The following is a 27,287-nucleotide window of genomic DNA, read 5'->3' as shown; positions in this document are numbered from 1 at the left end:
CCTCTGGAAAAAAACTGCCTTGCTGCCTCTTATCGCGGCGGGTGATGACTCCCCGTCCCCTTTATCACTTCCTTCGGGTTTTTCCCCTCCGGACGCGCTCGACATTCCTGAGGACTGCGGGAGAAGGCGACACCTGCCCGAAGGTGGTGAGGGTCGCGTTTGGCAGGAGGACAAAAGGCAGCAGCCCCAGCGCCTGGAGCAGCCTCCTGCCCAGGCAGAGGGACACAGGGGTCTGGGCGGACCCTTCCGTCAGCCTGTGCAAATCCGACACCAGGATCACTTGCAGTACCGAGAAAGGGAAGAAAAGCCTTTGCATTTTTAAGAAAACCTGCATGGAGTTGCCTCAGGATGTGGGTAGAGCCTTGCCCCATTTCCTCCCCACCCTGTGAGATCCATCCCCAGCCCAAAAGGAGCTGACAGGCGCCCCAAGCATTCGCAGCTGGGTACATTCACCACAAAGACATCTCTGCCTCCTTGACCAAAGTCTGGGATAACTCCAGCTCCCCCCTCTGCTGCTCCGCAGCAGGAGAGATGGGAATTGGTGTTGTACGAAAGACACATCTTTGCTCTTGTGGACTGAAAAGTGCCCTGTCCTCAAACTATCTCACTTAAGAACAATATAAGCTCCTTAGCAATCACCTCACCTGACCAACCCTCCTAACTCAGGTCCTTGTAAAAAAGGTTGATGATTAAATGAACAGCTTTAGAGTAAGTTGAGAGCTAATAATATTTATACAGATGCACATAGAAATAATCCTGAATGAAAATATTACAAGTTTCTGCCTAATACGCTTGGATTCATAAAAACAAAGAGGGAAAAAAAAATGGACTCCATACAAACAAGGACAAAAAAAAGCAATAAAGTGATAACTTTCTTTAACCGAAATTTTTCTAACTCTTGGTCAAAAGGCAGCACTCAGGAAACCGTCACTGCACTAGAGATCTCCTGCTCCCTTCAAATACTCCCTACCCTGTACAGACATGTTCCTAAATAATTCCTAACTTCAATCTTACCTAAACTACATGTATATTTAAATACAAAAGAGTGGCAAAAAAAACCCCAAAACAAACTGGAACTGGTTTTTGAGGGCTGGAAGAACAATTAGGAATAATTAAAATGTTTTTGTGGAAGTTTTGCAATGTATGTTCCTTTTAACCAGATGATTAAGTCCACCTGAGCTAATTAATGTTTTCTTAATAGCCTTCCCATCCATCTAGGTTGTCAGATCCTTAAATGCTCCTGAAAACTCCTACTGAGCATCCCAGGGGCTGCCTGTCTGACTCTTGGGGAAGAATTTGGCCTGGTCAAGGTTTCTTTTCCGGGATTTTTTGTAGAAGGCAGAGGTGCAGCTCTGGCCACATCTCGTTACCCAGGCACCTCTGTGCACCAGCCAGACTCCTACCACCCAGCTGCTGCTTTTCCAGCCCACGAGTTTAGGCTTCCTGCATTTCTACTGTGATTCAGTTCCAGATACCAAGGAACACTGAAGGAAAAGGAATCTCCCTCCTTCTCACACAAAAAGAACTGTAATAGTCTAAGAGACATGGGATGCCCAAATGTTGAAACACCTTAAAAGAAGCAGCTGGTTTTTTACCTGGCTGATCTTGCATCCAGTTTTGAATAAAATGCAAGTTTGTCCGGGCCTGATAGCAGGAGCAAACTGGCTCAGAAAAACGGCCCCGTCAGGATCGCAGGCAGGAGCTGGCAGAGCCCCTGCCCTGAGACATGCAGGAGAGCTGCTCAGGGGCTGATGGCTCAATATTCCTGTGAGCCTGATGGATTTTGTTTAAAAAAATAGTATTTTAGTATTTTTTTTCAAGGTTTTTTTTTGCAAGGAGGTGAAAATGTGGAGAGCAGCTGAGTGCAGGGGCTATGTGGCCACACGCTGCTGCACCAGCCCCAGGCACAGCACGTGTCATAATTGTACCTGGGATGTTTCCAAGGTTAGTGGCAAATTCTGACCGAGAGCTAAATTACCCAAATCTCTGACTTTCCACCCAAGGAGTCTTTGGTTAAGGTCAGCATGGAAGTGCAAGCCATGCCCCAGTGCAGGAGCCTTTCCCTCGGGAAGCACTTCCAAAGTACCTTGTGGTACGTGCGGTGCCTGCAAGGAGGCTCAGCAACCAGCACCTTGGGAGCTGGCTGGGAACGGCAATCTAAAGACAAATCTGGCAATTCAGAGCAAGGAAACATAAAAGATTTCTGCCCACAGGAATGCACCCCACCCAAAGAGGGAAATTACCACCCTGGCAGCAGCGCTGGGAGCAGGGCTGTGTTTCAGCCCCTCCACTGCACTCGGCTGTCTGGCATCCTGCCTTCAGCTGGAATCCCTGTGTGTTACACTGCTGCGCCTGCCCATGGAGAGAGGCATTTGAGGAGATGGCAGGAGAGCCAAACTGCCCCACCTGCAGCAACTTCTGAGGGAAGGAGGCAGACAGCTCCCACCTCTGCCAGCATAATTTGGCAGAGCTCACCCGCAGGCATCCTTCATCCCTTAAATATTAAGCCAGTCCTCTAAAAATCTCTTCGATCACATTTTTTTCTAATACTTCATGATCCTTTTTTTGCCTGATCCTCACTAGCACTGGCACCACAAGACCGAGGGATGTCTCAACATGAAACTGCCCTAAAACGTTTGTGTTTTGTGGCACGTGACGTTCAAGCAACTTTTTGCACATCTGGAAAGAACTGAATTTCAGAGCAGTCTCGTAAAAGCCCTGTGCTTATTTTAAGTAATTACATGAGCTTAGTATCTTCTATCTAAATCAATGGCTTGGTGAGAAATAAACACCATAAAAGAAATCTCTGCCTAATTAGAGCTGCCTGCTGAGAAGGCTGTTCCAACGCTGCTGTGTTCTGAGCTATTCAGCAAAGCAGGACAGCACATTTACATGAAGTAAATGTTCTGCAAGGGAAAACTTTCAGCATCAACTCTTAGCATATGTCGAATTAAGAAAGAAATATCATAATACCTCCTCCTCACAGATCAGGAGCAATGCATCCCAACAAAGAGAAAGTCAAGCAAAAGAGTAAGGAGGCTTGCAAGGATGAACAAAGAGCTCCTGGACAAACTCAAACACACACAAAAAACGCCCTACAGAGAAATTGTCTGAGCAGCAAGGGGTCTGGTTTGGAAAGCTAAAGCCCTGGGAGAATTAAATCCAGCCAGGGATATTTTGAGGGTGGGCAGGCCCTGACACAGGTTGCCCAGAGAAGCTGTGGCTGCCCCTGGATCCCTGAAAGTGCCCAAGGCCAGGCTGGACGGGGCTTGGAGCAACCTGGGATAGTGGAAGGTGTCCCTGCCCATGGCAGGGGGGTTGAAACGAGATGATCTTTCAGGTTCCTTCCAGCCCACACCATCCTATGATAAACATGACCCATTTCAAAATGAGTATATGCTAACAAAAACACTTCTGAGAACACAATGCAGTCAGGACGTCAAGCAGTAGAACCGATATTCTTGGACATTTGAAACAATACCATAGCAAGATTAGTTCTTCTCTTCAGATAATGTAGTTAATTTATCATGAGGGAGTCACCCACATAAACACAGTAAGTGGGAGAACAAGTCAAAGAGCCTTCTCCAGCCCTCAGAGGATCCCCACATACTGGCTGAACACAGAATAAACTCAACTCGTGCCCTAATACACCCTCCATTAACAAGACAGACAGACATTGTTTATCTCACCAGTGAGAAGAATGGGGTAGAGATAAAGGGAGATCTATTCTGGCTTGAAATGACAAACAAAGTCCTGGGACATGTTTTATATTTTTCCTAATTGATTCAGAGGATACCAGGGACAGGATCTTGGCATGCCACCCTACAGCAAGCAGGAGGCACTTCTCCAAGCAGGAGGTGTCCCTCAGTATTAACTGCAGCTGAAAGAGAATATGTTTACAAAGCAGCAGGACTGCAGAGCTAATCCCAGGTCTGAGCTCAAATCTGAGCAAGGGTTGCCAAACTCAGTCCGTTTTAATGCCCTGTGAGACTTCAGGATGATAATCAAGTGAGCTCAGTGTAACCTCCAGCCAGTGTGGAGCCACTGTTTTTATCTACAAAGACAATTTTCATAAATGACACACAAAATAATTCTCCCTTTTCAGTCTGTTACGGAGCTGGGGCACAGTGCTTCCCTCAGTGCCTCAGCTGGCAGTCCTGGGTGAGGGGTAACACTTGGGCTTTGCTAGAAACTGCTCCCAAAGCAACACAAGCTCCCAGGAGTGACTTGGAGCAACAAAACTCCCAAAACCATCTCAGGTCAACCAGCAAAATATTAATAGCTGGAGCCAAACCTCCCCAGCCAGCTCTACACAGACAGACAGCCAGGGCAGGTTCTCCTGGTCCAGCCCCACGTCACACACCGGCCTCTCCGACATCGCACGCTCCCCTCACGGATGGTGATGATGGAGCACTGGCAGGGCTGGGCGATAGGGATCTGGAGATTGCTTCATCCAGGACTCTCCTGCAAGTTGCTTCCTGTGAGGAGCTCTCAGCCTTGGACTTCGTGCAAGTGTTGATCCAATAACAAAATCTTGGGATAACCTCTGCGCTCCAAGGCTCGTATTTAGGTATCTTTGCCTGAAGACCTACTTGGATAAAGCCAAAAGATTTCACTTTTTGAGGAGGGTGGTTATATTTCTTTGGATTTAATGGACCCTCCATTGATGGGTGCAGCTAATATATGTTTTATTTCTATTATTAATAGTAAAATTTTATTCTAAATATGGACTTATCTCTTGCCAAATGCCTATGATTCTACAGTGAAACAAACACATGTGACAGCAGTCATAAACATTGCAGAAAAGACATGGGGAATAGAATAAATCCCCCTGGTGTGAATTCACTGGGGCACAGGCACCAATTCCTGTTAAAAGCTTCCCATCCGAAATGCTGCAGCTTTCCCACCACAACAAGTATCAGAGAGGTTTGCACACCCAGAGATCACTCCTAGCTTTAAAATTCGGGAAGGCCAACTTGGTCTTCATTAGACTTGAACTCAACCTTTCCCTTCTATTATTCTCTATTTATTAATCAGCTGCATGTATATTTAAACATCACCAACTGGAGAAGTGGAGCATAATGAGGATGCTCTTTCCCAGATGGCTAAGGATAAACACAACAGCAGTTTTGATCCCCAGCATAAACAGCTGGATAACACCAGCACATGGCAGTTGTGAGTTTGGCTCCATTCCCAAAAACCAAAGCAAGAAAATTCTGCTAAATCCAGCAAAAGTAGCACCTTTGACAGGAATTGTTTACATGCCTATTCCCCTCCTGCCTGCTGCTCCAGAGAGACTCTTGGGAGATTCAGGCAAGCTGCATATACTCTTCTCTCTCTGAAATAAATTATGATACATTCATAAATATGAAAATACGACAATACTGATTAAAAGGAACTTCTGCCTGCTGCATCACAGGCAGCATGGCTGTAGGTACACTGAAATAAGCAGCAGCATTTTAATTCCAAACCCATGTCAGATGTGGGTGCCCCTCTAGATCTGATGTCTGCTTGTCCCCCCAAAAGTGATCTGATTCCAATCACTTATCCAAAGTGCACTTTGTATTGCAAACCCTGAAATATTTTTCATATAAAGAAACTGTCTGCATACTTAGCCACATATTACAGGCAGCCATGGCTCAGGACAAGCTGTGGCTTGGATAATTTTTGTCCCTTTGCACTGACACCAGACAAATCCTTAAGGGTATTACAGCCATATCCATCCCCACAGTTTCAATGAGCTTACTGGAATTACACCTTCCACCCGCATTTAGGCTCCTCTCTCTCACCTTCCCTTTTAATCTCTATCCTCTGTTATATAATTATAATTTCACTAAAGCCAACAACTATTCTCATTTCCATTGTAACACTTCCACTGCAGAGATGACCTCTGGTTTTTATTTTATTTTTCTTAATCCTGCTGCATTCAAAGCCAACGCCTCATAACTAACTGTAGCAGGGTGTGACTTGGTATCTGGGCCCTGCTGACCTTAAAAAATGTTCTTAATCTGCCTGGTTGATGTTGTAAACTGAAATCCCACAAGCATAAAAAATGCTTGGCAAAGCAATGCATCCAGCCAGGCAGGCTCCATCTTCTTGGAGAGCATTGCTGGTCACAGCTGGACATCTTGGCTGCAGAATGATCCTTTCCTGGCTGGAAAATCTTATAGATGTTGCCTTAAATCAGGGAAGTGCTCAAGGGCAAGAGGACCTCCTCGATGCTCTCCTTTGACATTCAATGGCTTCATCAAGCTGACTTGATTTCCAAAGAGTTCCTCTGTGTTGCTTTTAGTGCAGGCATGGGAAGAGACATCTGGGATGAAACTCTGTGTTTTACTAAATCAAGCAGAGGAAGCACACGAGAGCTCACCCTTGGACACACAGGTATATAAATACACCAAAAAAAACCAAGTCATAGCCTGCTCTGGAAAAAGAGAAGATCAAGCTGGAAGCTTGAAGGGGGATTACTCTTTAACAAGGAAGTTTTGTTAAGCTGTGCTTTTTGGCACCAATACACTAAACAATATCATTTTGCAAATGTAAAATTCCCGGGCGGGGAGCACAACTTCATGTGAACTCCTGCCCAGATCGTTCCTGGGGAAAGAAGAACAGCAAACTCCCAGGTCTCCATCCCCTCATGGCTTAGATGTGAAGACATGACCAGGAACAACGACAGCCCTGGCCCAGCAGCATGGCTCCAGCACAAGGAGCACCAGCTCTCCCACCAGCCATGGGGGTTAAAGAACCCTTCAAAGATTTTCAGGGCTCAGTCCTGTCACAAGGACACACATGTGGCTATAGGATGGGGGGAGCTCCCACCAGCCCATGTGTTGGGTGCCTGGTGGGTTTCCAAGACTGCTGTCTGGGCTCTCTGCTGGGGGCTCCAAGGGAGCCAGCAGAGCAAGGCAGGACCCTCTGCCCTGTTCAAACAGCACAGGAGGGTGTGGGCAGAGTTCACTTTGCAGCAGACACACTGGGAAGCAGTGGGTTGGAGAAGGAGAAGAACAATCTCCAGTACTTGGCATTTGTTCTCAATTCCCCCTTAGAATTCATGGAAACACAGACTTACAGAGTTGCCTCTACAAGCCTGCAATTTCACGCAGTTCCCCCCGTATTCCGCCTCTATCAGTGGAGCCTTTTGCACGTCACACAGAAAAAACCAAACTACAAAAGTGAAGTAAAAACACTGCCCAAGTACAAGGCCTTGCCAAAGCACAACTGCTTCATATTTCTGTAGTTATCCCTGGGCGCTGAAAAATTCCCATCCTGAGACCACCAAACTCAAGACATGTGAGCCAAAGCTCCCAAAGGGCGTTTCCACTATCTAGGAGAGGGAGAGATTTACTCCCTCAGTGCCAGCAGAGATCTCCTTCTGCCTCCAGCCCTTGGTCTTCTGCCCGCCAGTCTAATAAGCAACAGCTTAAAAGAGTACATTCTGACATAAAACACCATACCATGTTTCCCCCACAAAAAAATCAGATGCAAAAAAACTTACTTTTCGGGGCTTAACTTTGTCTTGTAAGTCGTACTGGCCGATTCCTTTGTAACTTATTCCAAGCCACCACGGGATTCCTTGTTTATCCTGAAAAATGGACGTCTACGTCAACCAAGAGCTACTTAAGAATTAGGCAATTCCAAGAGTACAGCCCTTTTCACTCTGTGACAAGTACAAGTAGGTACAGAACAAAGATTTTCTGGCAAACAAATTGAGGTGAAGTGGATTGCTGGGGTGAACGTGGAAACTTTCTCCCTCTGCCTTCTGAGGCAGAGGCACAAAACCAGGTGGTGGCTGTGCAACATGGACAGAAAAACGACAGTGCTGCTGAAACAACAGAGTGTCACTGGCTGGAGGAGTGGCTGTGAAGGGGAAGGACAGGGGACAGAAAAAAACTGTGGCCAATGACTGCATCCACTAAATTCAGGCATGGACAGCCACAGGAGGAAAGAACAGCGTAAGACATCAGCTTCTCAGGTACCACAGTCATGGCCGTGACTCAAAAGTAAGGAGACATCATCTCTGCTGAGCTCTTCGGCACAAAACACTTTGGCCCCAGCTCTGCTCTACAAATGGGAATAAATGGTGTATTTCCATCACTCTCCAAAAGTATTTCTCAGCATTTGCCCACTCCAAGCACGCACCACTAATCACTTGCCACTTAGGAGGAGTCTTTTCCACATTTTATTTTTCTAATCTTGATTAATGTCTCTGGGGAAACTGTTAACTGCTTCGGGTCTACAAGTGATATCCAGTTTAATTAAGATGATAGGAATTTAGATCCTGATAGGATTACGTAAGGTTTTACACAGATTCCTTTCTGCTCTCTGGAAACAATTCTTAAAGTATATTGAATGGGGAAAAATCACAGAGCTTGAAAAATGTGGGGTTTCATACTGATAGAAGGGCACTGAATCATCCAACTGCTCCTTTAGGAATGCAATCCCACATAATAAGCTCAGCAATCACATTATCTATAGGCAGTTACTGACCTTTACTCCATAGTAATGAACTCCGTATGTTGGCAAAGCTTCTACCACTTTCATGTACCTGCAGACAGATTTATAGCATATCAGATGATTTTCTCTGGAGGGAATAATATCTATTAACATATTTTTTTCACACATACATCCAGGACACGTCATTTATCATTTGTATATTTTGAAGGCCTTAATAATTGAAGGCCCATGTTTTCAGAAAAAAATTTAGCATCTTGGCTTGGGGAAAGATGGGGTATTTTGGCCCAGCTAAAGCAAAAGGAAAATCTCTCATACAACAGAACATTCAATCTCTTATCAGAGGATCACAGAACTGAAAGCAAAAATTCTGAACTGAACATGTGAGTCTTTTGGGAAATGTTGGCAGTAAAGACCTGCCCATAATTATTCCATTATGAAGCTCTGGTTACAAAGGATAGGCTCCAAATAAATCTGTTTATGCCGTTGTACAACTGTTTCATGAGGCAATTCAGAAAACCACTGAACAGACCATTTTTCCCTTGTTCCTACTGAAAAAAGACCACGGATTATTGAGACAGATTTACAGGCATTGAGGTATGTGAGAAAAACTACAAGGAGCCTGCACCGTGCAGCCATGGCCATCATCTCAAACATCTCATAACACATCCTACTGCATTTGCTAGTAGGAAAAACAGTAAATATTAATGGTAAAAGAAAAATACAATTCCACAGGCTCAGTGTGCAACTTGGAAGACCTTGCTATTTTGAAAGCCAAATTCTAAACATTTCAGAATTTCTTACAGAACTTAGGATAATACTAGCCCTTAAGAGTTTGGAGTGAAAATTAATTGATGGCAAGCAAGGTATGGAGAAGAGTCTTCCAATAAAGTAAGATCCAAACAATTTCTTTTGTGTTTGAGGTACCCAAATGACTACGCAAATGACAAACTGCAAGCCTGTGAAATGCGAAACTTCAAATAATTCCCCTTCGCAACATAACTCAATAAAAAGAGAATCTGACAGATACAAACAACATCGTTTGCAGGCAATAATGACCCAAACAGCCTGCCTTGCCACTTCTCAACAAAAAAAGAACAGGAGAAAAGTAAAAATATCATCTTCACAAATTAACAAGTGTCATACTCACTGAACAATGGCTTGTCCTCTGGTCAGACCTTTAATTTGTGTATAATGCTCAATTACTCTGTCCTCACTGCAAACCAAGCACAAAACCCAATTTAGAGGCTCAGTGACTTTGTTCATGTCTTGACGGCATCTGTCGAAGCTCAGCCACCTGCTCAGCATGCAGAGCAGGGTCCCTCTGCATGTTTCTTGCTCTAGTTTACATTCTGGTTCTTGCTGATTTCTTTCCCACCCTTCATTAAGCAGTGTGGAGCTGCCTGGCTGGTCCCCACCATCGCATCCTGCCTTCCAGACTAATTAACGAATCATTTCGGATCAGCCTGTTCTGCTGCAGATGCTGCTGCAGAATAATGGTGCTAATTGTATAAATTCATCTTAACATTCTAAAGGACCCAAACTTCAAAGGCTGGTTAATGCTCCATATCTAAGACAGAAAAAGTTTAACCAGAGCTGTTTTCATTCCAGTGGATTTCTCCCCCTGACATTTCATAGGTGAAAAAAACATTTGTCAGCAATGACCTTTTTGCATTTTTCCTGTTACATATTTCAACATTTTGGTTTGGAGGAATGTGAAATAAAGTATGCATTTATGTGTCAGACACTTGAAAGCAAAGAAAAACCCAGCAGAATTCATTCTGAGACAAACAAATAATAAGCAAGCATGGTATACTTGAAAATCCATCACGTACACATCAAGCCTAAAAAACCAAAACAAATGAGGGAGTTGAATTTGCACAAAGGGTATCAATTCCAAGGAAACAGTATCACTGATTCATCCTAAATGCTGTGCTCCTTTACATCAAATTCAAGCCCCAGAATTGGAACTGCCTTTCTCTTTCCAGCCTTTCTAGATTATTTTCTTCCCCTGTCCTGTTGAGAGGAGCTGGGTGGGCAGCTGGCAGCCAGCAAAGGTCACCCAACCACAAAGGCTCCACTGTGTGACAGATGAAGACCGAGGTGCTCTCTGCAAACCCAGGCTTGGCTGGAGTTTAGATTTCAGCTCCTTCTATCGCAAGGTCCCCACATATTCTGATCCAGCAGTTTCTGACATAGCAATTGAATCTGAGCAAACTTTCAAGGAGGAATTTGCATCAGATCTTGCATAATTTATAACCTTCTAAAAACTGGAAATGCTTGAACATAAGCAATTAACTCCATGTCCTGGGCTGAAAACTTTCAGAAGAGTTTGCAAACTGCTTAAAAGTGATCTTGTTGTTATCATTCATAGCAATGATTTACATTTTAAATTAAACAGCTCACCAGTAAGCAAGTGATGGATGCTCCTGCAGTGTCTTGGTAGGAAAGACGGGCAGCGTCTTCAGGTCTTTTCTAGTGTTCTCATCGCTGAAAAACCAAAAATGGCCCAGAGTCAGTGCTAGTGAATCAGAGATGGACTCATCAGTTTGGGCAGAAGGAAGGGATGTATTTGCTACTCAAGAACGTGGCGTGTTGCCCCATGTCAGGCTGTCATAGCAACGTAACTCTAGAGGCCCTCTCACATGACAGTGATGGATATGGTGTCATGCAGGCTCATTATGCACACACGTGATGCTCAGGCCACCACTGTATCAATATTTATCTTGCACACCCTCACTCTTATTTGCTGAGTGCAGAATGAGCCCTGAAAGAGCTGCAGAAGGAAAGCCTCTGCTCAAAAGCAAGGCTTGTAGTGCTAAGTTTTGCTCTGTCTTTCCCTAAAGCCCTTCCTCTAGACAATACATTTCATGAAGCAGCGTGGTATTTGTCAAGTCTCAGAGTTTAACGATGATCTGATTCAAAACAAAGAGTTTCAGTTCATATGCTTTAAAATATTTTCAGTGAAAATAGTTGTCCTGTACTGCCCATTGCCGAGAAAGTTCAAGTATTCTGGACTCTAGGCTCAGCCTGGAATGAAACGCAGCGGGGTTGAAGTATGTGAATGCAATTTGTCACGACAAAAACCCAGCAGAATATTTAAAAACCTATTTACAGGCATCAGTAAAATGGTTCATGTTTTCTCCTCACACAGTCCATTAATTAATCAGCTGAAACCTGCACGCCCCATTTCGGCAGGATTTCTGCGTGCCTTTGCAGCAGCGCCAGCAAGCACCAACATGACTTTTCTATGCAAAGAATGCATCAGTCACGTCCATCAGCATCTGCCTCAATTTTGTCCAGGCTTTCCTTGAAGGTATTTTTCTGCTCTCAACTTCTGTTTTCATCAGACTGAACTATTAGAGTTTTCATCAGAGCTATGCCCACCCCCCCTTCTTCCGTCAAATTCCACACCCTGCGCATCCCTAGAGTAGATCCGTGGGCACTGTGGATGGAGCTCTGCACTCGAGGACACAGCAACTCCCCCTCCCACGATCCCATCTCCCAGTTGCCACACGGAAAGCCAGGAGATGAAAGGTTTTTTTGTTCCTCGGGAGCACGGGCTAATCGCCCTGCAAGGCCCTTCCCCAGCCCTGACAATGAGCCTCAGCCCAGAGTGAGGGGGACCACCTCTGGGGACGAGCAAACAGTTCAATCAACAGCCTATTTATTCTTCAATGTCTTTGATGAAGCTGCCAAGAAGGGGTCAATTAACGCCGAGGAGCGCTGGTTGCTGCACTCTTCTGCCAGGAATATCCATTTTTCTTTGCAAGCTGGCCAGCACCCAAGGGCCACAAACAGGGACAGCTGGGTAGAAAATCAGGTTCTCTCCTTCCACCGCTCAATTACAGCCAACGCTCACCAAAGTTGAGTTTTATTCACCCTGTTACAAGCCCATTTTGATGGGATCAAAAGGCTGCAGGACATCTCAGCTTGCAGACAGAAGGTAGATAACCAGGGGTTTGTAGGGCCACATGGAAATGCAGACAGAGCATGCTCTCCCAAGGCCTCAAAAACCAGAGCAAAGAACAAAAAAACCACCCCAAAACTAAAAAAACAAGCCCTGAGCAACCGGGCCTGAACTCCCTCTTGGAGCTGGAGGTTTGGCCAGATGACCTCCTAAGGTCCTGTCCAACTTCAATCATAGACTCACAGGGTAACTGATTATTAAAACACGAATTTCCTCCCATTTTTAAACCTGACTCATCACTGCAATGGCTGCTCTAGCAGGCAGAGTTGGCAGGGAAATACGGTGAAGTAGGAGAGGTTTTGGAAGGAAGTAATAGCAAAGTAGCTCATTTTTACCAAACAAAAGGCCTGTTTCTGTAACTGCAGAATCTGGGCCCCTGCAGTATTCATAATCAGAGGTTTAATGGGTGGTCATTAAAGCCCTATTTAGAAACCTGGTTGTAAGGGCTGAGGCAATAAGGAGCCTGATGCTGGGAGGCCAGGCCTGAGCTCTGGCAGAGGCAGCCGGGCACAGGGGACAGCTGACACCCCAGCTGTCACCACTGCACATGGATGGAGAGGTCCCAAATGGTCCTTCACCAATCATTATGGGTCCAGGAGCCTCCCCATCGCCAAGAGTCTGCAGAAATGCCACAAATCCTGGCAGCTGCATCTCCCATGCTCTGAAATGCCACCTCTTGCAACACTCGTGGCCTCCAACAGCTCTACTCGTCTTCCTGTTTGGTTTTTGGGCCCCTCGCCTCTCCAGATCTATCTGAGTGGCAACTTTATCCTCATCAATGCCAAAACAAAGGTGCTAGTTAAGCTTGAGTGATGAGTAGCAGCTGATCAATATGAAAATGTCTACCGCTGAATTTAAATTTTGAGGGCTAGCCAGCAAACCTGCCCCAGAGCAGGGCCTGTGGGCTCTGAGCTGGGACACAGAGTGATCAAAGGGCTGTCACCACATCTGTGCCATGACAGGGGACGCGTCCCTTCAGCACTGACCCAGAACCACAGCCCTGCTGCAGACTGTCAGCAGGCAGAGGCCACGGAGCTGTGACAACTTACAGCAGAGCTGGGCCTTCTCTCTTCTTCTTCCAACCTACAAACCCATCCAATTTCTTGCAATAGCAGAGAATACACTGATTTTATGAGGTAAGATTGGCCCCTGGGACTTGTCTTCCTGAAGGGACCCAACCTCGCACCCTGAGGTTCAGACACACCATCCCATCCACATGCACTGGGAGAAGTCCATCAAAATGGACTTATAAAGCCTGAAACTCTCTGAGAAACAACATGAGGATTTTTTTCCCCCTGCATAATTGTAAGATGGAGCATGAAACAATCCTAGAAAAATGTAAAAGACCTGGGAAAAACAGGGCACAGCTCCTTGCACGCTGGATGCCTTCAGACAGTGCAGGCTGGCACGCAGCAGCCTGGATCTGCTGACTGCACGCCCCAGGATTAGCATTTGGGATGATTCACGGCTTCAGGGATAATAAAAGCCTCAAACGGTCCTCCCCCTCCTTCCACAGAGTCCATTATCACTTCATCTGCAGCAACCAAGTCTCCCCTTGACCTTCAGGATCACTTTCCCAAGCCCTCTGAGAGCCAGCCGTTCCCCAGAGGTGACAACTCCAGATAGCAGGAGCTGCGGCTTGAATTATGACCTGTTCCTGTTTGGTTTCACAACGATCACCAGCCGATACAGCAATCCCAGGGCAGACAGCCCCGGCTCCAGATCTCCCACCATCCACACTATCTGCCAGCCAAACACCCAGTGCTCTATCTGGCATGTCCATGGTGGGTTCCCACCAGGAGGAGGACGTGGCTGTTGGGACAGGGAGGCCCAACTTGCATTTAATCTGACCTCTGCTACAGAGGGGGTTTCTGGACTGGTGGTTTTTGGCATACTTTCAATACATAAACTTAAACCGCCCAGAGTCAATGGGGCCGAACAGTTTTTGGCAAAAGGTTTGTTTATTCCCCAGGAGGAGAATATAGGAAACTCTCATCTCAAGTATTTTTCCACTATGGAGAAGAATTAAACAAAAGCAGCAAGACAGACCCTTTCCTTCCTATTCCACCCTCTAAACAGGAGTTTTCTCTCTGGCAGATACAAAGAAGAAGTTGAATCAATCTGGACAATGCAAATGGAAATAATGAAAATCTGCATCAGAGCCTACTCATGCTGAACCTCATCTTGCACTCCTGGTACTGCCCATAATTAATTCTCTGTCCCAACATGATCAAACGTTGGGCAAGATGCTGTCCCCAGCACACCCTGCTCGTCAGTGCCAGGTCTATGGAGAGGGAAGGCAGTTTGCCTCTAAAATAACCAATAAAAATACTTAATCATGTACCAGACTATCGATATGACTACCCACTTGAAACTATCTCCAGCAGCAAAACAGGACCAATCTCATGAGCTTCCTACAATCTGCTGATGTTACAGTGAAATTTTAGGCATCTTGCTAAAACCCCCACCAGAAATCCATGAAGGAACCAAGCCAGACTATCGTGGCATGCTCTGCCTAGAGCACGTTACTTAAAATTAAAGCAGAGTTACACATTTATGCCCCCAGAAAGTATATCTTGACAGCTTCTAATGGAATGATACAACACTCCCTGCCAGGCAAAGATTTACAGAACTGTGCTAATTAGGACCATTTGTCAATGGGTGCCCTGGCATTTCCCTGCACCCACTGTCAAAAACCAGCTTATGCCCATTCCTAACGCAGGTAAGAGCTCAGATGGAGTAAGATGTGGTTAATGAGATTAACAAAACATGAAGAGCAAGTGACACACCCAGCAGCAAAAGCAATATATTGGACTACAGCATAGAAGCTTATCAGCCCACAGATTCTTTGTAAATATTAACAACTTGATGAGGACAGGACTTCAGACAACTCTTAACTGACTAAATCAAAGGCAGGTGTGTCTGCCTCTGCCGAATTATGTTGATAACACGTTATAAGGTACAAATTTATCACTAGGGAAAGTGCTTTGTATAGCGATTTTCCTCTATTCTTGGAGCCTCTTGACCTCACACAAATACTTTCTCTCGTATTGCTGTAGGATCATTGGATAAGTCACTCCAGGGTCCTTCTGACTGTCATTATCTGATGTTCAGCTAATTCTTGAAATGAATTTTAGGCATAGCACAGGTAGAATTTAGTGGCCTTGCCTTTAGAAAATGTCAACCAGTCTCTCAAAATTAACCTGAAAGTTATTTCACGGACGCCTAAATACCAGCAAATTTGAGAATTACGTAGGAGATACAGGGAAATGTGGAGCTGCACAGTGAAAGGATGATATGCTATTACCCTACATCGTGAAGATGCTTCAAAACATTTCCATCAGCATTTGTCACCTCATTCTCTTCAAGATATTTAGAGCTAGCAAAAGAAATACTCTGAAATAGCACACAATTAGAGCAGATACTTTAAAGTTTGATAATCAAGGGTTTCAGGCCAGATTATTCAGCTGATGTCAGTAACAGCCCTATTTCTTTAGAAGGACCACCAAATTCCTATGCACCAAATTGTACAAGAACATCCTGTGCTGCTGCCCACACCCCAGCCTGGTCCTAAAGTGACTTTCTGAAGTGACCAGACTCAGGCAAACATCACCAAGGTCTCCAGGGTGCTCCCATTCCTTACACTCACAGACGAGAACCAGCAACATGGACCATCCCACTGCAGCTGGGCTGCTTCAGCAACAGGGGCCTGTTCTGTAGGCTTTGAGTTTGCCGTAAAATAAATGGAAGGGCAGAGCGTGGCAACCTCATGCTCCCATGGAGGCTGCTCTGCCCTTCGAGGTACCACGAGAAACAGGTGTGAGGAGCAAGCAGTGAGGCAGTGGAGGGGGAAAAAATGAGCAGGGTTAAAAGTGCAGGAGAAAAAAGGGGGGAAGGAAGAGAGAGCAGGGGAGGTACAGGGAGAGACGATGGATTTAGCAGCTTTTGAGTATGCCAGAGCAGCAGGATCTTGGCAGCAGGATTTTGAAATGTGCTCTCCGACAAATCCTCTTTTGTGGCAAATGCCAGACGTTTCCCATCATTTCCCAACCTTTCAGTTTATGGTCTGCTGGCACACTCAAGAAAGTTATTTGTCTATTGAAGGGAACCCAGGATGTGGAGAGGCCATGAACAAGGGGCTCCCATTGGTACAGGACTGCCAGAGCCCGACCTTCCCTGCAGCCAGTGGCAGCTTTGCCGGGGGCAGGGCTGCAGAGGCTGCCACTTGAACACCAGATAGCAGCCGCCTGCTCAGAGAGGTATTTGAAGGGGCATTTAAGAGCCTTCCACCCCCATCTGTGAAAAGGGCCCTGATAAGCAGTGCAGATGGCTTTTTCAACCCCAGCTTGTTGGACATCTAGGCTGTGGCTATGCTGTGGTTTCCCACCTTGTGCAGCAGCAACAGCTTTAGTTTCACAGCTCAAGGGGGACCTGCACCAAACACAAAGCATGGCTGGGACTGGACGACCATTCCCCACACTTGGACCAGAGCCTCGGACTGCCAGGCCTGACCAGCTCCAGCCCTGCTCCCTGAGCCCAACTTCTCTGCTTCCCGAGCACTGCCCGACTCTTGGGCAGAGCAGCAGCACCTACTGATCTGCTGGGGTTTGGTGACCACACACATTGGCTTTTGGAAGATGGGCCAAGAGCACCAAGGAAAATGCAACATTTCTCCAGTCAGCTGTATGCACACACCTCTCCATGTGAGGACATGGTGAGCAGACAAACGGGAACATGAGCTGCTCCCAGAGCCACCTTGACAGACAAGGCACTGCTACAACTTCCACTCTGCAGACAAGGGACAGGGTGCCAAGGAAGCAGCTCTTCGTGGCTAGAGAAAATCTGTGACCTGGAGCTGCCCTAAATCCTCAGGATTTAGGAATTTAAATCCTAAATTCTTTTACAGCTCTTGGTGTGAAACATGAATATTCTGAACACAAACCCTTTTGGTCCTTGGACCTACTACCTACAATGGCTGGTGAATCCTGTCCCACAGACCTGGTATGACAGATCCATGTTTAAAGACCTGCTTGGTCATACCCACAGCACATGTTAGCAGTGCTCCCCTAACAGACCAGACAAAAGCAGAATGGCTCTGCTTTACCTGGGGATTTACTGCCAAGCAAAGATGGATATTCACAGTTGATACAACGCTTGAAGGATCCCAAGCCCTTCCTCACAACAACAGACTGTTATTTCTAACATTCATGCTTTCTTCCTGTTCACACAAAAGTCAGCTTAGCCATATTAGTTGTGGGTTTTTAGCAGGTCTGAGTACAGTAGCAAAGTTTAAACCCTGTTATCACAGCCCAGCTGATACAGAGATACATGGAACCACAAGAAAAATAAAGTGTCCAAATAATGATAAAGACCTGACAAATCTGCAAAAGCAAAAAACTGAGGTTGAAAAGCTGTCATTCCATTTCCTCAAAGCACCAAATACACCTCACATGACAGATCTCAGCCACCATGGGAAGCAAAAGCAGAAGATTTACTTTTGCTTTTCTCGAGTGAGTATGTTGTTAGGAATCAGACCAAAGCCCAAACTCCTGCTCACAGATGAGGGTGCAAGACTGGAAAAACTCCCTGTAGACCTGAAAAAGTTTTTCAGATATTCAACAAAAAGGAGGTGAATACATTATAATGCAAAACCCATTAAATGTGATTTTTACAACAGAAAAAGGCCATGTGTTTTAATACTGAACCTGTACTTAAGGGGATTTCTAGGGACAAGGGGAAAGATCTTTTACACCTATGGCTGTCATGATGCTACTCCAAGCCTGGCAGCTGTGACAGCTTGTCCCCTGCACTGGAGACAACTTGGGGGATGATGAATTTCCTGGCACCATGCTTGTCTTGTTTCTCATCTGTTTTGGATGCAGAGCACACACAAAAGACCTCTCTAGGTGGCTGGGTTGTACCCACTCTAGTTCTGCTCTCTGAGTTAAAAGTACTTTAAAAAAAAAAGAAAAACCAAAGAAAAGTACTGTGGAGGGACAATTAAAGATGACAAAACACAATAACCCCTTTTCTGCCCCGCTGGAAACTGTACAAACATCATGCATATGAAATCTAAAAATTACTGTTCCTTACCAAACTGCCATAATTGTGTGTGAATATTAACAGTTACATTGCTATATACAAGTAGTAAATCCCATGAGATCAGGTTATTAAATTACTGCAAACATCCTTTTTTTCCCCCCTCTTCTTCTAATCCTTTTTGCTCATTTCCACCCACAGTGCTTCCACCTAATTAATCTGCTACATAGTAAGTGTTCTATACTAATTCCTTGACAGCCCTTACAGAACTGCTTTAAAATAGGAAATTGTAAAAAAAACCATTAAAATTACATCATTGCAGGCTGTATATGCTTTGGTCTGCCATGAACTGGATGAATCTACAAGCAGTGCCAGTGGAAAAAGCCCTGTTGCTCTGAAAAGTCTATCCAAAAAATGGCATCTTAAGTACTTTTTTTTTGGTATTTGCACCCGGTTTGCATGAAAAATAAAACACCAGGAGAAAACAATGTCTTCTTCTCAACTGCTGCCTCAGTGCTGAGGGAGATGGAGCTCAGCAGTTCCCTGCCTGGCTCCCTTCTGCTTGCTGCCTTTCCTCAGATCCTGTTCCTCATGGCAAACCTACAGGGACTCACCAACGAAAGAAAAAATTTCACCCTGCTAGAGAAAAATCACTGTAGTCTTCAACCAGCTTTCTTTGAAAAGGATATAAAATTCAGTTAAGCTCTTGGGAAAGTGGGTATCTGATACCTGTCAGTAGGGGAATCATCATCATTGTATGAAATAGATATGAAACATGAGACTTTCCCTAAACTTGCTTATTTACTACCTTGGTTCATCAGATGTTCCCAAACCAAGCGAAATAAATAATCAACCCCCTCAACTAACAGGCTCTGAGTAAGTAGACTTTTGCTCATCTTGTCCTAAATTAGCTGTTTATTGAAAAAGAGGCAGCTGAGGAAAGCACACAGCTGGGTTTGACCGAGACAGAGTTAATGGTTCAGAGCCAGTGCCTCACCAGGTATTTCAAGAAAAAGTGCTGGGAGTCACAGCTGAAAGGCAAAACACACAATGAGTCACTTGGCAAACAAGGGCCGAGGAGCACAAGGGGCACAAGGCAGTGCCAGTGCTGAGCACTGATTTACAGCCAGGCAGACTCAGCCCACGGGGAGCTGGGGGCAGCCTGGAAAAAGGCTGAGGATATCAGTGCATGGGCGTTTCAAAAGTGCATTGCATGGAAAAGAACATCAGAAACTGAACTACGGTGCTGGTATGACAGGCACCAGATGGATGTTCTGAGAGTGAATCCTCTGGTGACCCACCAGCTCTTTTGTATCACTCACTGATAGAGGTGTGAGGGAATACTTGGGGCTGAAAGAGGATCCAGACTGGGCTCCAGTCTTTGGCTGCCAGATGAGATGTCCCCTTGTAACTCATCCCTGAACTTGTCTTCCTGCTCCAACCCCAGTCCTGGACATGGCCACAACTGGAGTTTTGGTCACGTGAACCTGACAAGATTCCCAAAATCAGGCTGGACAAGCCACCTCCAACAGACCTCAGGTGTGTCCTGTTCCTCAGGGTACCTTCATTTTGAGGTTAGCAGTAGAGTGAGCAGGTGCTTTGCTATCAGACAATTATTAACTTCTTTCCAACAGCTATTTTCTAGCACTGCCCACGTTATCTTTCCCACATTCTTTTCTACCAAGAGATCTTCCAGTTTGCCTGGCAAAACATTCAGCTTCCCAACAAAACACTACCCAAAAATCTCACACTGAGCACTCACTTTTAATTAGGAGCAAATTGTTAATACTACTTTCTGCACTTAGAACAAGAACTTCCACTTTTTTTTCTCAGTAGAGTTTTAAAGTTCAGGAGTTTCTGAACCAATTACTCCATAGCCTCAGTTGCAGGGCTATCTCTCACCCAAACCTTTTCCTTTTACAAACTGCCTTTATCACCCCCATAATGATAAACCCCGGTGCCTTGCACATGTCAGCTATCAGGAATTCATTATTTTGTCTGTGTTATGTTATACCAGTCGGGAGTTATCTTTGCAGCCCACAGGCCAGAATCAAAAACGAATGCGTCAGCTATTTAAAGAAAATAGAAGCCCTCCTCCAGCAATTTAATTAACTTCCAGGGAGCACGGCTGGGTTTCAGTCCTGGAAATGGTACTGGGGAAAATACGGTCCAAGATTATCAGTCAGAAAATAAACTTCTTTTTTTTTTTTTTCCCCAAGTCACTTTCCTTATATAGTCCCTGTAGCTAATCTGATTTTAATAAACATTTTTCCAATGCTAGGACAGCATTTAGGACTTCTCAGTTACAAACTGTCTCTCTCATTAAGCTACAAAGTATATAGTATTGTACAGCATTTTCGAGGGCAAATGCTTAATCTGTAAACTAAATACAGCTAAATCATTTATTTCCCAAGGAAGCCAGACTTTATATGTTGCATATTTACAAGATGAATAATTAACAGACTGCCAAAACATTAAGTTTCTTTAAAATTTAAATAAAATTCCTAAAATAAACAGAATATGTACGTTTTTCCCCCAAAACTGAGCCATGCCAGAAGATGCAATTTGAATCATATCCTCTTTCTAAAACCTTTGCATAGAGATTAAAAACCAAGATGTCGTAAAACCAGGCTTGCAGATTTTTCTGTTTCATTTGCAAATACGAGAGTGGAGGAACGCAATTAGCTCATGCAGAGTTTCAAAACTCCAATCAATGACTAATGCTTGCTTGGGGTTCCTATTGCAGGAGCTGGGTGAAAAGTGCTGGGAACTCAGCTTAAACAGAGGAGCAGTCAACTGGAAGCCATGGATGAGTCGTGAAAAGCAAACACGAGCCAGTGTTACATCCTTCCTCTTGAGCAAAGTATGCCCAGCACTGCACAGGAAGGCAGAAGGGCAGGAATGTGCAGCATCCCAGCCTTCCTGGGGACAGCACAGCTGCAGGACTGTCCAGAGGAACTGCTCTGCCCAGGGCAGCCCTGACACCATCCCAGCTCACTGACCATCCCTGTGACATCCTCTTCACCACACACAGCAGGGAATTTTCTTGGCTGGGATCACCAGTGGGGTAAACAGGAAAAGGAAATAAAGGGTACATGGTGAGCTACACTGGCCGTGGTCTGCTGCCACCTTTGTTCCTCATTCCTCCTGTGTCCCAAAGCCAGTCTAGGCTGCCTTTGAGAATCCAGAGTTGTCCAAACCAGGACATGCTGCGGGTGCAATTTTGAAGCATGTACTTAAGTTTTATAAAGATGTCTTCAAAATCAGGTCCTCTCAAAGCGGGACTTGGGTGGTTCATCTCACATAAAGCCTCTCTCCAAATAATAAGGCACAAAGTAAATGATCATTAAGGTCCCTTCCAACCGAAACCATTTTATGATTCTATGAAACCCGTGTCCTGTAAGAGCCCAGCTCATGACCTTGGGGTCCTACTGCAAAGCACCTGCAAGGGTCAAACCCCAAAGTCCCTGGTATTCCCATGCTGCCAGTGCTACCAGACTGCAAAGTCCCTCCAGAGTGACCTCTGTGGTGTGGAAATCAAAAGTTTTTCACTTTCTCCAATCGCCCACGTGTCAGGTTTGCTCACTGAAAAGAAACAGATTTCCAAGGAATGCGCTCACCCACTCAGCATGGGGCAGGGGAGGGTGTTGCTCAGGAGGCTGCTGCTCCCTGCCATCAGGGCGTTATCTGAGAATGTGAGCAGTGGATTGGGAAAGAGGCTCCTGTAGAATTTTGAGTCTGATACGTTCAGGCCCTGGTACAGAGCTGACGTCAGCGGGAATGCTACACAGTGACCCCACCACAGGATGTGTCCCCATGGAAAAGCTGCCTATGGGATGTGTGTGAAAAATCAGGCAGGAAGAGATCCCCAGCATTGCCTGGACTGGCCCAATCCTCACTTCAGAGAGCTAATCTCCAGGACTTCAGGCAATTCCTGTATTTACCCACGATCATTCAGCACTAGTCCAGTACCAAAAAAATCAACCTGCACGTTCTCATGGAAGCAGAAGTGGTGTAAGAGCCACATTCCAGAAGGTGATTCAAAGCAGAATGGCCAAATGGCAGCGAGCAGAGAACACACTAAAGGCATTGCAAAGGGAGGCAAATCACACTGCACAGGAGCACTGCTGCAGGACAGTCTGTGCACCACAGCAAGCTGGGCAGCAGAGGCCAGTCCTTCAGTATCATCATTAAGATATGCTGGTAATTAAGCCAGTGCTTTATCAGCACTGGCCCAAAGGACCACTTGTGATCTGTGACATGAAATTCCTTCACTCCTGGTGTGCTCACTGGGCCTGGGACAGCTGGCCATGCTCATTTGCTACGGGGGCATAACATATGCTCAGTTTAACAGAGGAAACAATTGCTGCAGCTGTTTCCATGCAACTCTTAGGAGAATAGCTGCATTTGGAAATCACTCTTGTAGCAGAATGCTCTTCCCTCCAATTTTCTTTACATACTTCTGAAGGTAATCATGGGCAATCCACTCCTTGCAACGTGTCCAGGGAACCATGGGAAACAACCACAGACACAGTTCTTGGCCTCAAGAAGCCATACTTACAAACCTATTTATGGCAAATGATAAGGAGGCAGTGTTAAGTTTAAACCACATTTTCACCACTAAAGTGGTTTTTAACCTTAACCCCTGATCTTGAGAATCAAGAAAAATGTGCCACCAGTTGCTACAGCTTAACAAATTACTTATGGTGGAGTCAGCAGTGATTTTATGGTTATCTGTGCCTAAACTGAGCTAAGCTTAGGGTGTCCCTGTGAGATAAGACAAGACAAGGGGTCTTCCTAGAGAAAAACGCAGCACACTACAGGTAAAAGCAATATACTGGGCATCACAAAGCAGGTCTACAGCATGGACGGGAACAGAAATGGTCTGCACAGCCAGCCCAGCCAGCTGGTCAAAGACATCTTTTTCTCCCTGAAGGTGTGACAGCATGCTGAGGAGGAGACTTTGATGGACTTCACAGAGCGTGTCCTTCAGCAGAGAATGGACAGGCGTTTGAAGGGAAGGGGTCTAGGGCATTGGCATTGACTTGACAACTGCCCCCTGGAACGGAAAGCAGAGTCACTTTGGCAGTCAAACGTGACTTGCTCTCTGCGTTTGGGCAGACAGGTCTGTACTGAGCGCTCTCCAAAGCTGTTGTAGCTAAAGTGTAAAACACACCTCTCCTCCCATATGGAAACTCAGCAAGTAGTAAAATATTAACATGACCAAAGCCAATCTTCTGAACTTCTATTTGCTTGGTGAGCTCTTTCGAATGGAAGGTCTTTCCCCCTGGCTCCAGCAGGAGCGAGTGTGACCCCACCTGCTCCCCACAGCCCCTTATCACAATCAGAGCTGGGTAAGATGCACCTTCAAGGGGAAGCCCAACCTGATGATGCAGCTTTAAACAGCTCAAGCGGAGCAAGGGGGTCCCTCATCAGCCACAACACAACTGCTGGGTCAAGTGCGGGGAGGGAGAGGCCCTGGGGCAGCTGCAGGAGAACACGGCTCATTGATCCCCGAGGCAGCTGACAGCCCCACATCCCTGCCCGTGCTGCCACTGCACGGGCACGGCTGTGGGCAAGGTCACCCACATGGACCCAAACACAGTTCTGCAGGAGCACAGGCAAGTTTTCTTGGCAAAAGTTTGGCAAAGCACAGGCTTTCTGGCAGGAAGTGTGGGAGCTTTCCCCTTCTCCCACTTTGGCACCCACATTTGGGAGGGGAGCAAAGCGTGGTAGCCTGAAACACTGTTTTGACTCAGAGTTTGCTCACAAAAGGCATTACTCACCCTGCAGACTCAGATTTTATCCAGCCCAGCAGCACATTTCACTCTCTTTGGGCACTGCTCGCAGCTGGACTTTACCCCCATTTGTGATTGTTTGCAATACAATGCCAACACAGAAAAACACATCCATCAAGCACACCAGTATTAGAAAGGAAAATGTTATTACCTGGAATAGTCCCCTTTGGCTTCCTACAATTGAAAAACAGTGACAGAATTAAAACATGATCTCTTCAGAAGCCCTCGATTTTCCCAGCATTGTTCACTTCCCCACTCCCACAGCTCTGCGGGCAGATCCTGACCCCCGCCACACTCCCTGCAAAACACGGAGCCTGCCTGCATGTGCTCGAGAGCTGAACTTGGCCCCTCATGCTCCCAGCTGTAGATAATCCACCTACAGCATAAATACAACTGCTTCCAAAATGGGGATGAATTTCACATCACAAATCAAATGTCGCTTTTACTGCACAAGAAGTGAAATACAATTCTCCTTCCTCTCTCATCCAGGCAAAAGTTGGCTGTACAGTCAGCAGTTGGGAGGAATTGTGCTCACTCGAGATGAAAACAACGGTTCAGGCAGATCAAGCTGCTGCAGCTTTGCTGGGGCACCTTGTCATTGACAGCGCAACAGGGGAAAACCCCCAATGTTTTAAAGGCACAATTTTATTTCATAGAAAGCGGCAAATAACTGGAGTTTAAGTCTCAGTACAACAAAACTAGATTAATGAGAGGGAAAAACTGACACTGTATATTTCAACATAACAGAGGTATCAAAACCATATGCTCTGAAAAGAAGATTCACAGGCATAATATAGCTGATTTAGCTGCAATATTTACACTTTTCTTCCCATATCTCTGGAATGTATTTAAATTAGGGTAAGTGATAAATTGAATGGAAACCTGCCCAGATAAATCACTTCCCTTGATGAGGTTTTATTCTTTCAATTTAAAACTCCTCAAATAAATATTTGTCTTACTCGCCTATGAGGAAAGTAACTCCTATACGTTCCAGCTTCCCCTCCACTCCCCAGCCGCGGAAACCAGCAACAACCCTGCGGGGGCTTGTCCGTACAGAGTGGGGAAAAAACTCCAGGAAGGGGAATGTGCTGAGCCAAACCGAGCCGGGAAGAGACACTCACCTGGAGCACCAGGGCGGCCAACTTGAAGACGGTCTCGCTGTCCACTTCGATCTGCCCCTGTGCCGGAGAGAGCAGAGCGTGAGCGGGCGCGCCCGGCCCGGCCGCGGGGAAGGCGGGGAGGGGGCAGCGGGGAGGCGGCGCCGGCTCTCGCTGCCAGACCGGCGCTCCCCGCCCCGTGTCCCCCCGCTGCCACCGCGCCCACCGCCACACAGCCCGGCCGCACGGCCCGTCCTCCCACCCCGAGCCCTGCCCTCCGCCTGCTTTCTTTACAAATCTCGCTGTTACTGCGTTTCACGGGATGCTGCTCCGTGTGACTGCACCCGGGCTCACCAGGACACGGTCCCGCACGCTGCCAGCCCTTGCCGTGCAGCAACGAAGGGTTTTTAATGGCTCGAAGCACACACCCTTCTCGGGGCAAGGTTCACAGGTCACAGAATCAGAGACTGGTTTGGGTTGGAATCATAGAGCGGTTGGGTTTGGGACCATAACAACCATCTGGTTCCAAGCCCCCTGCCCTGGGCAGGGACAGCTTCCACCAGACCAGGTTACTCCAAGCTCTGTCTAACCTGACATTCAACTCTTGCAGGGATGGGGCATGGCAGATACATGGTTGGATGGCACCCAGGAGCACATATCAGCTCAACAAGTATCAGTATTTGACAAGATCTAAACCCCTGACTCAATCTAGAAGAAAAGGTATTTCCCATCTCAGTGCTCTCCAAAGCACAGAAGCTGAGCTTGAGTGCATCTATCCACTGGGATAGCCGTGTCCCAGCCAAGAGAAGACCATGAAACTACATCATCTCTTGGTAAAGAGTTTTATTGCTTATAATTTTAGGACCGTTCACTCTTTGTTGTGATGGTGGTACACAGCCCTCTGATGCTAAAGCAGTCATACTGATTAATCACAAAGACAGCATAACTGAGTCCTTTGTCCTGCTAAGTCTGCATCCTACAGTGCTCTAGAACTCCTGTGGACTTGGAAGAACTGTTCAGAAAAACTGCACAGACCCCATGCTGGAAATCTCTTGTGCCTTGAGCCCACTCCAAAAGCTGCCCTGTCCTACCACCACTGGGTACTCAGAAACTCCACAGGTGCCAAAGCATCAAAACTACACAAGGATCCCGTTTTTTTCCCCCTGCTTACAAGCTTAAGTGCAAACTTTCAACCAGGAAAACCCCTGGCCTTGGTTCTACTCTGGGACCAGCAGAGACACTGAAAGAGTAAAGGCGATGTACTGACAGTTGCAGCCTTTACTTCTCCTGCATCCTGCAAACAGTGGGTAAAGCACAAAACTGAGCCTATGAAGCAGCCCAGGAACACAAATTTTTCTTATTGACCTTCTGCAAATGGAGATAGTGGACATGATGCCTGCCTCCTGTCACTGAGATTCCAATACATCCTTAGTCCCCAGGATGTGTTGGCTGAATGAGGAGACAAAGCAGACCGAAAGCTGAAATAATGCCAAAACCAGGGCAGCAGGAAGATCTACAGAATTACATACAGATACAGGGAAATGACATCTAGAAATATATTAGGGCACATCTGGAGCTGAGCTAATTTACCACAGCTGCAGGTCTGGCCCACAGAGCCTAAATTCAAAAGTGAACAAACAAATAATTCAATTTTCATGGAAAGGAAGTTTTTTTGCCAGCTTTGTCAATAAAACATTCTGGCAACAGCACTCCCCCAGGCTTCTCTGACAGGCAGACCAAGAGGAATTTCCCCTTCCCAACAGGTGTGGCAACAGCTATGCAGAGTAGCCTCCAAAGAATTCCCAGACATATTTTATTAGAAGGAGAGGAGGGGCGCATCACAAGTTAAGAGAAAAAAAACAGCTTGAAGTTCATCCTTCCTTCAGATCTCTTTCATGTTGATGCTTAAGAAAAGAGGCAAGATTGAAGCCC

At 46.0% G+C, this 27,287-nt stretch overlaps 1 protein-coding gene across 4 annotated transcripts in view; it reads right to left on the bottom strand.

Moving 5' to 3' along the window:
• FRMD4B (FERM domain containing 4B) overlaps window positions 1–27,287 on the bottom strand; it is a 125,672-nt gene that overhangs the window by 16,234 nt on the left and 82,151 nt on the right. For all 4 annotated transcript variants that reach the window (XM_032120816.1, XM_032120814.1, XM_032120815.1 and 1 more), the window contains exons 6-11: window positions 25,380–25,436; window positions 24,410–24,432; window positions 10,858–10,941; window positions 9,602–9,667; window positions 8,488–8,545; window positions 7,496–7,582 (exon numbers count right to left, since the gene is read on the bottom strand). In XM_032120816.1, coding sequence (XP_031976707.1) covers window positions 7,496–7,582; window positions 8,488–8,545; window positions 9,602–9,667; window positions 10,858–10,941; window positions 24,410–24,432; window positions 25,380–25,436 — 375 coding nt within the window. The remainder of the gene's footprint in view (window positions 1–7,495; window positions 7,583–8,487; window positions 8,546–9,601; window positions 9,668–10,857; window positions 10,942–24,409; window positions 24,433–25,379; window positions 25,437–27,287) is intronic.

Source organism: Corvus moneduloides, chromosome 11, assembly GCF_009650955.1.
Source record: "Corvus moneduloides isolate bCorMon1 chromosome 11, bCorMon1.pri, whole genome shotgun sequence".
NCBI classification, from domain to species: Eukaryota; Metazoa; Chordata; class Aves; order Passeriformes; family Corvidae; genus Corvus; species Corvus moneduloides.
Note: the sequence above shows the minus strand (reverse complement) of the source record. Positions and strands in the feature narration are given on the sequence as shown.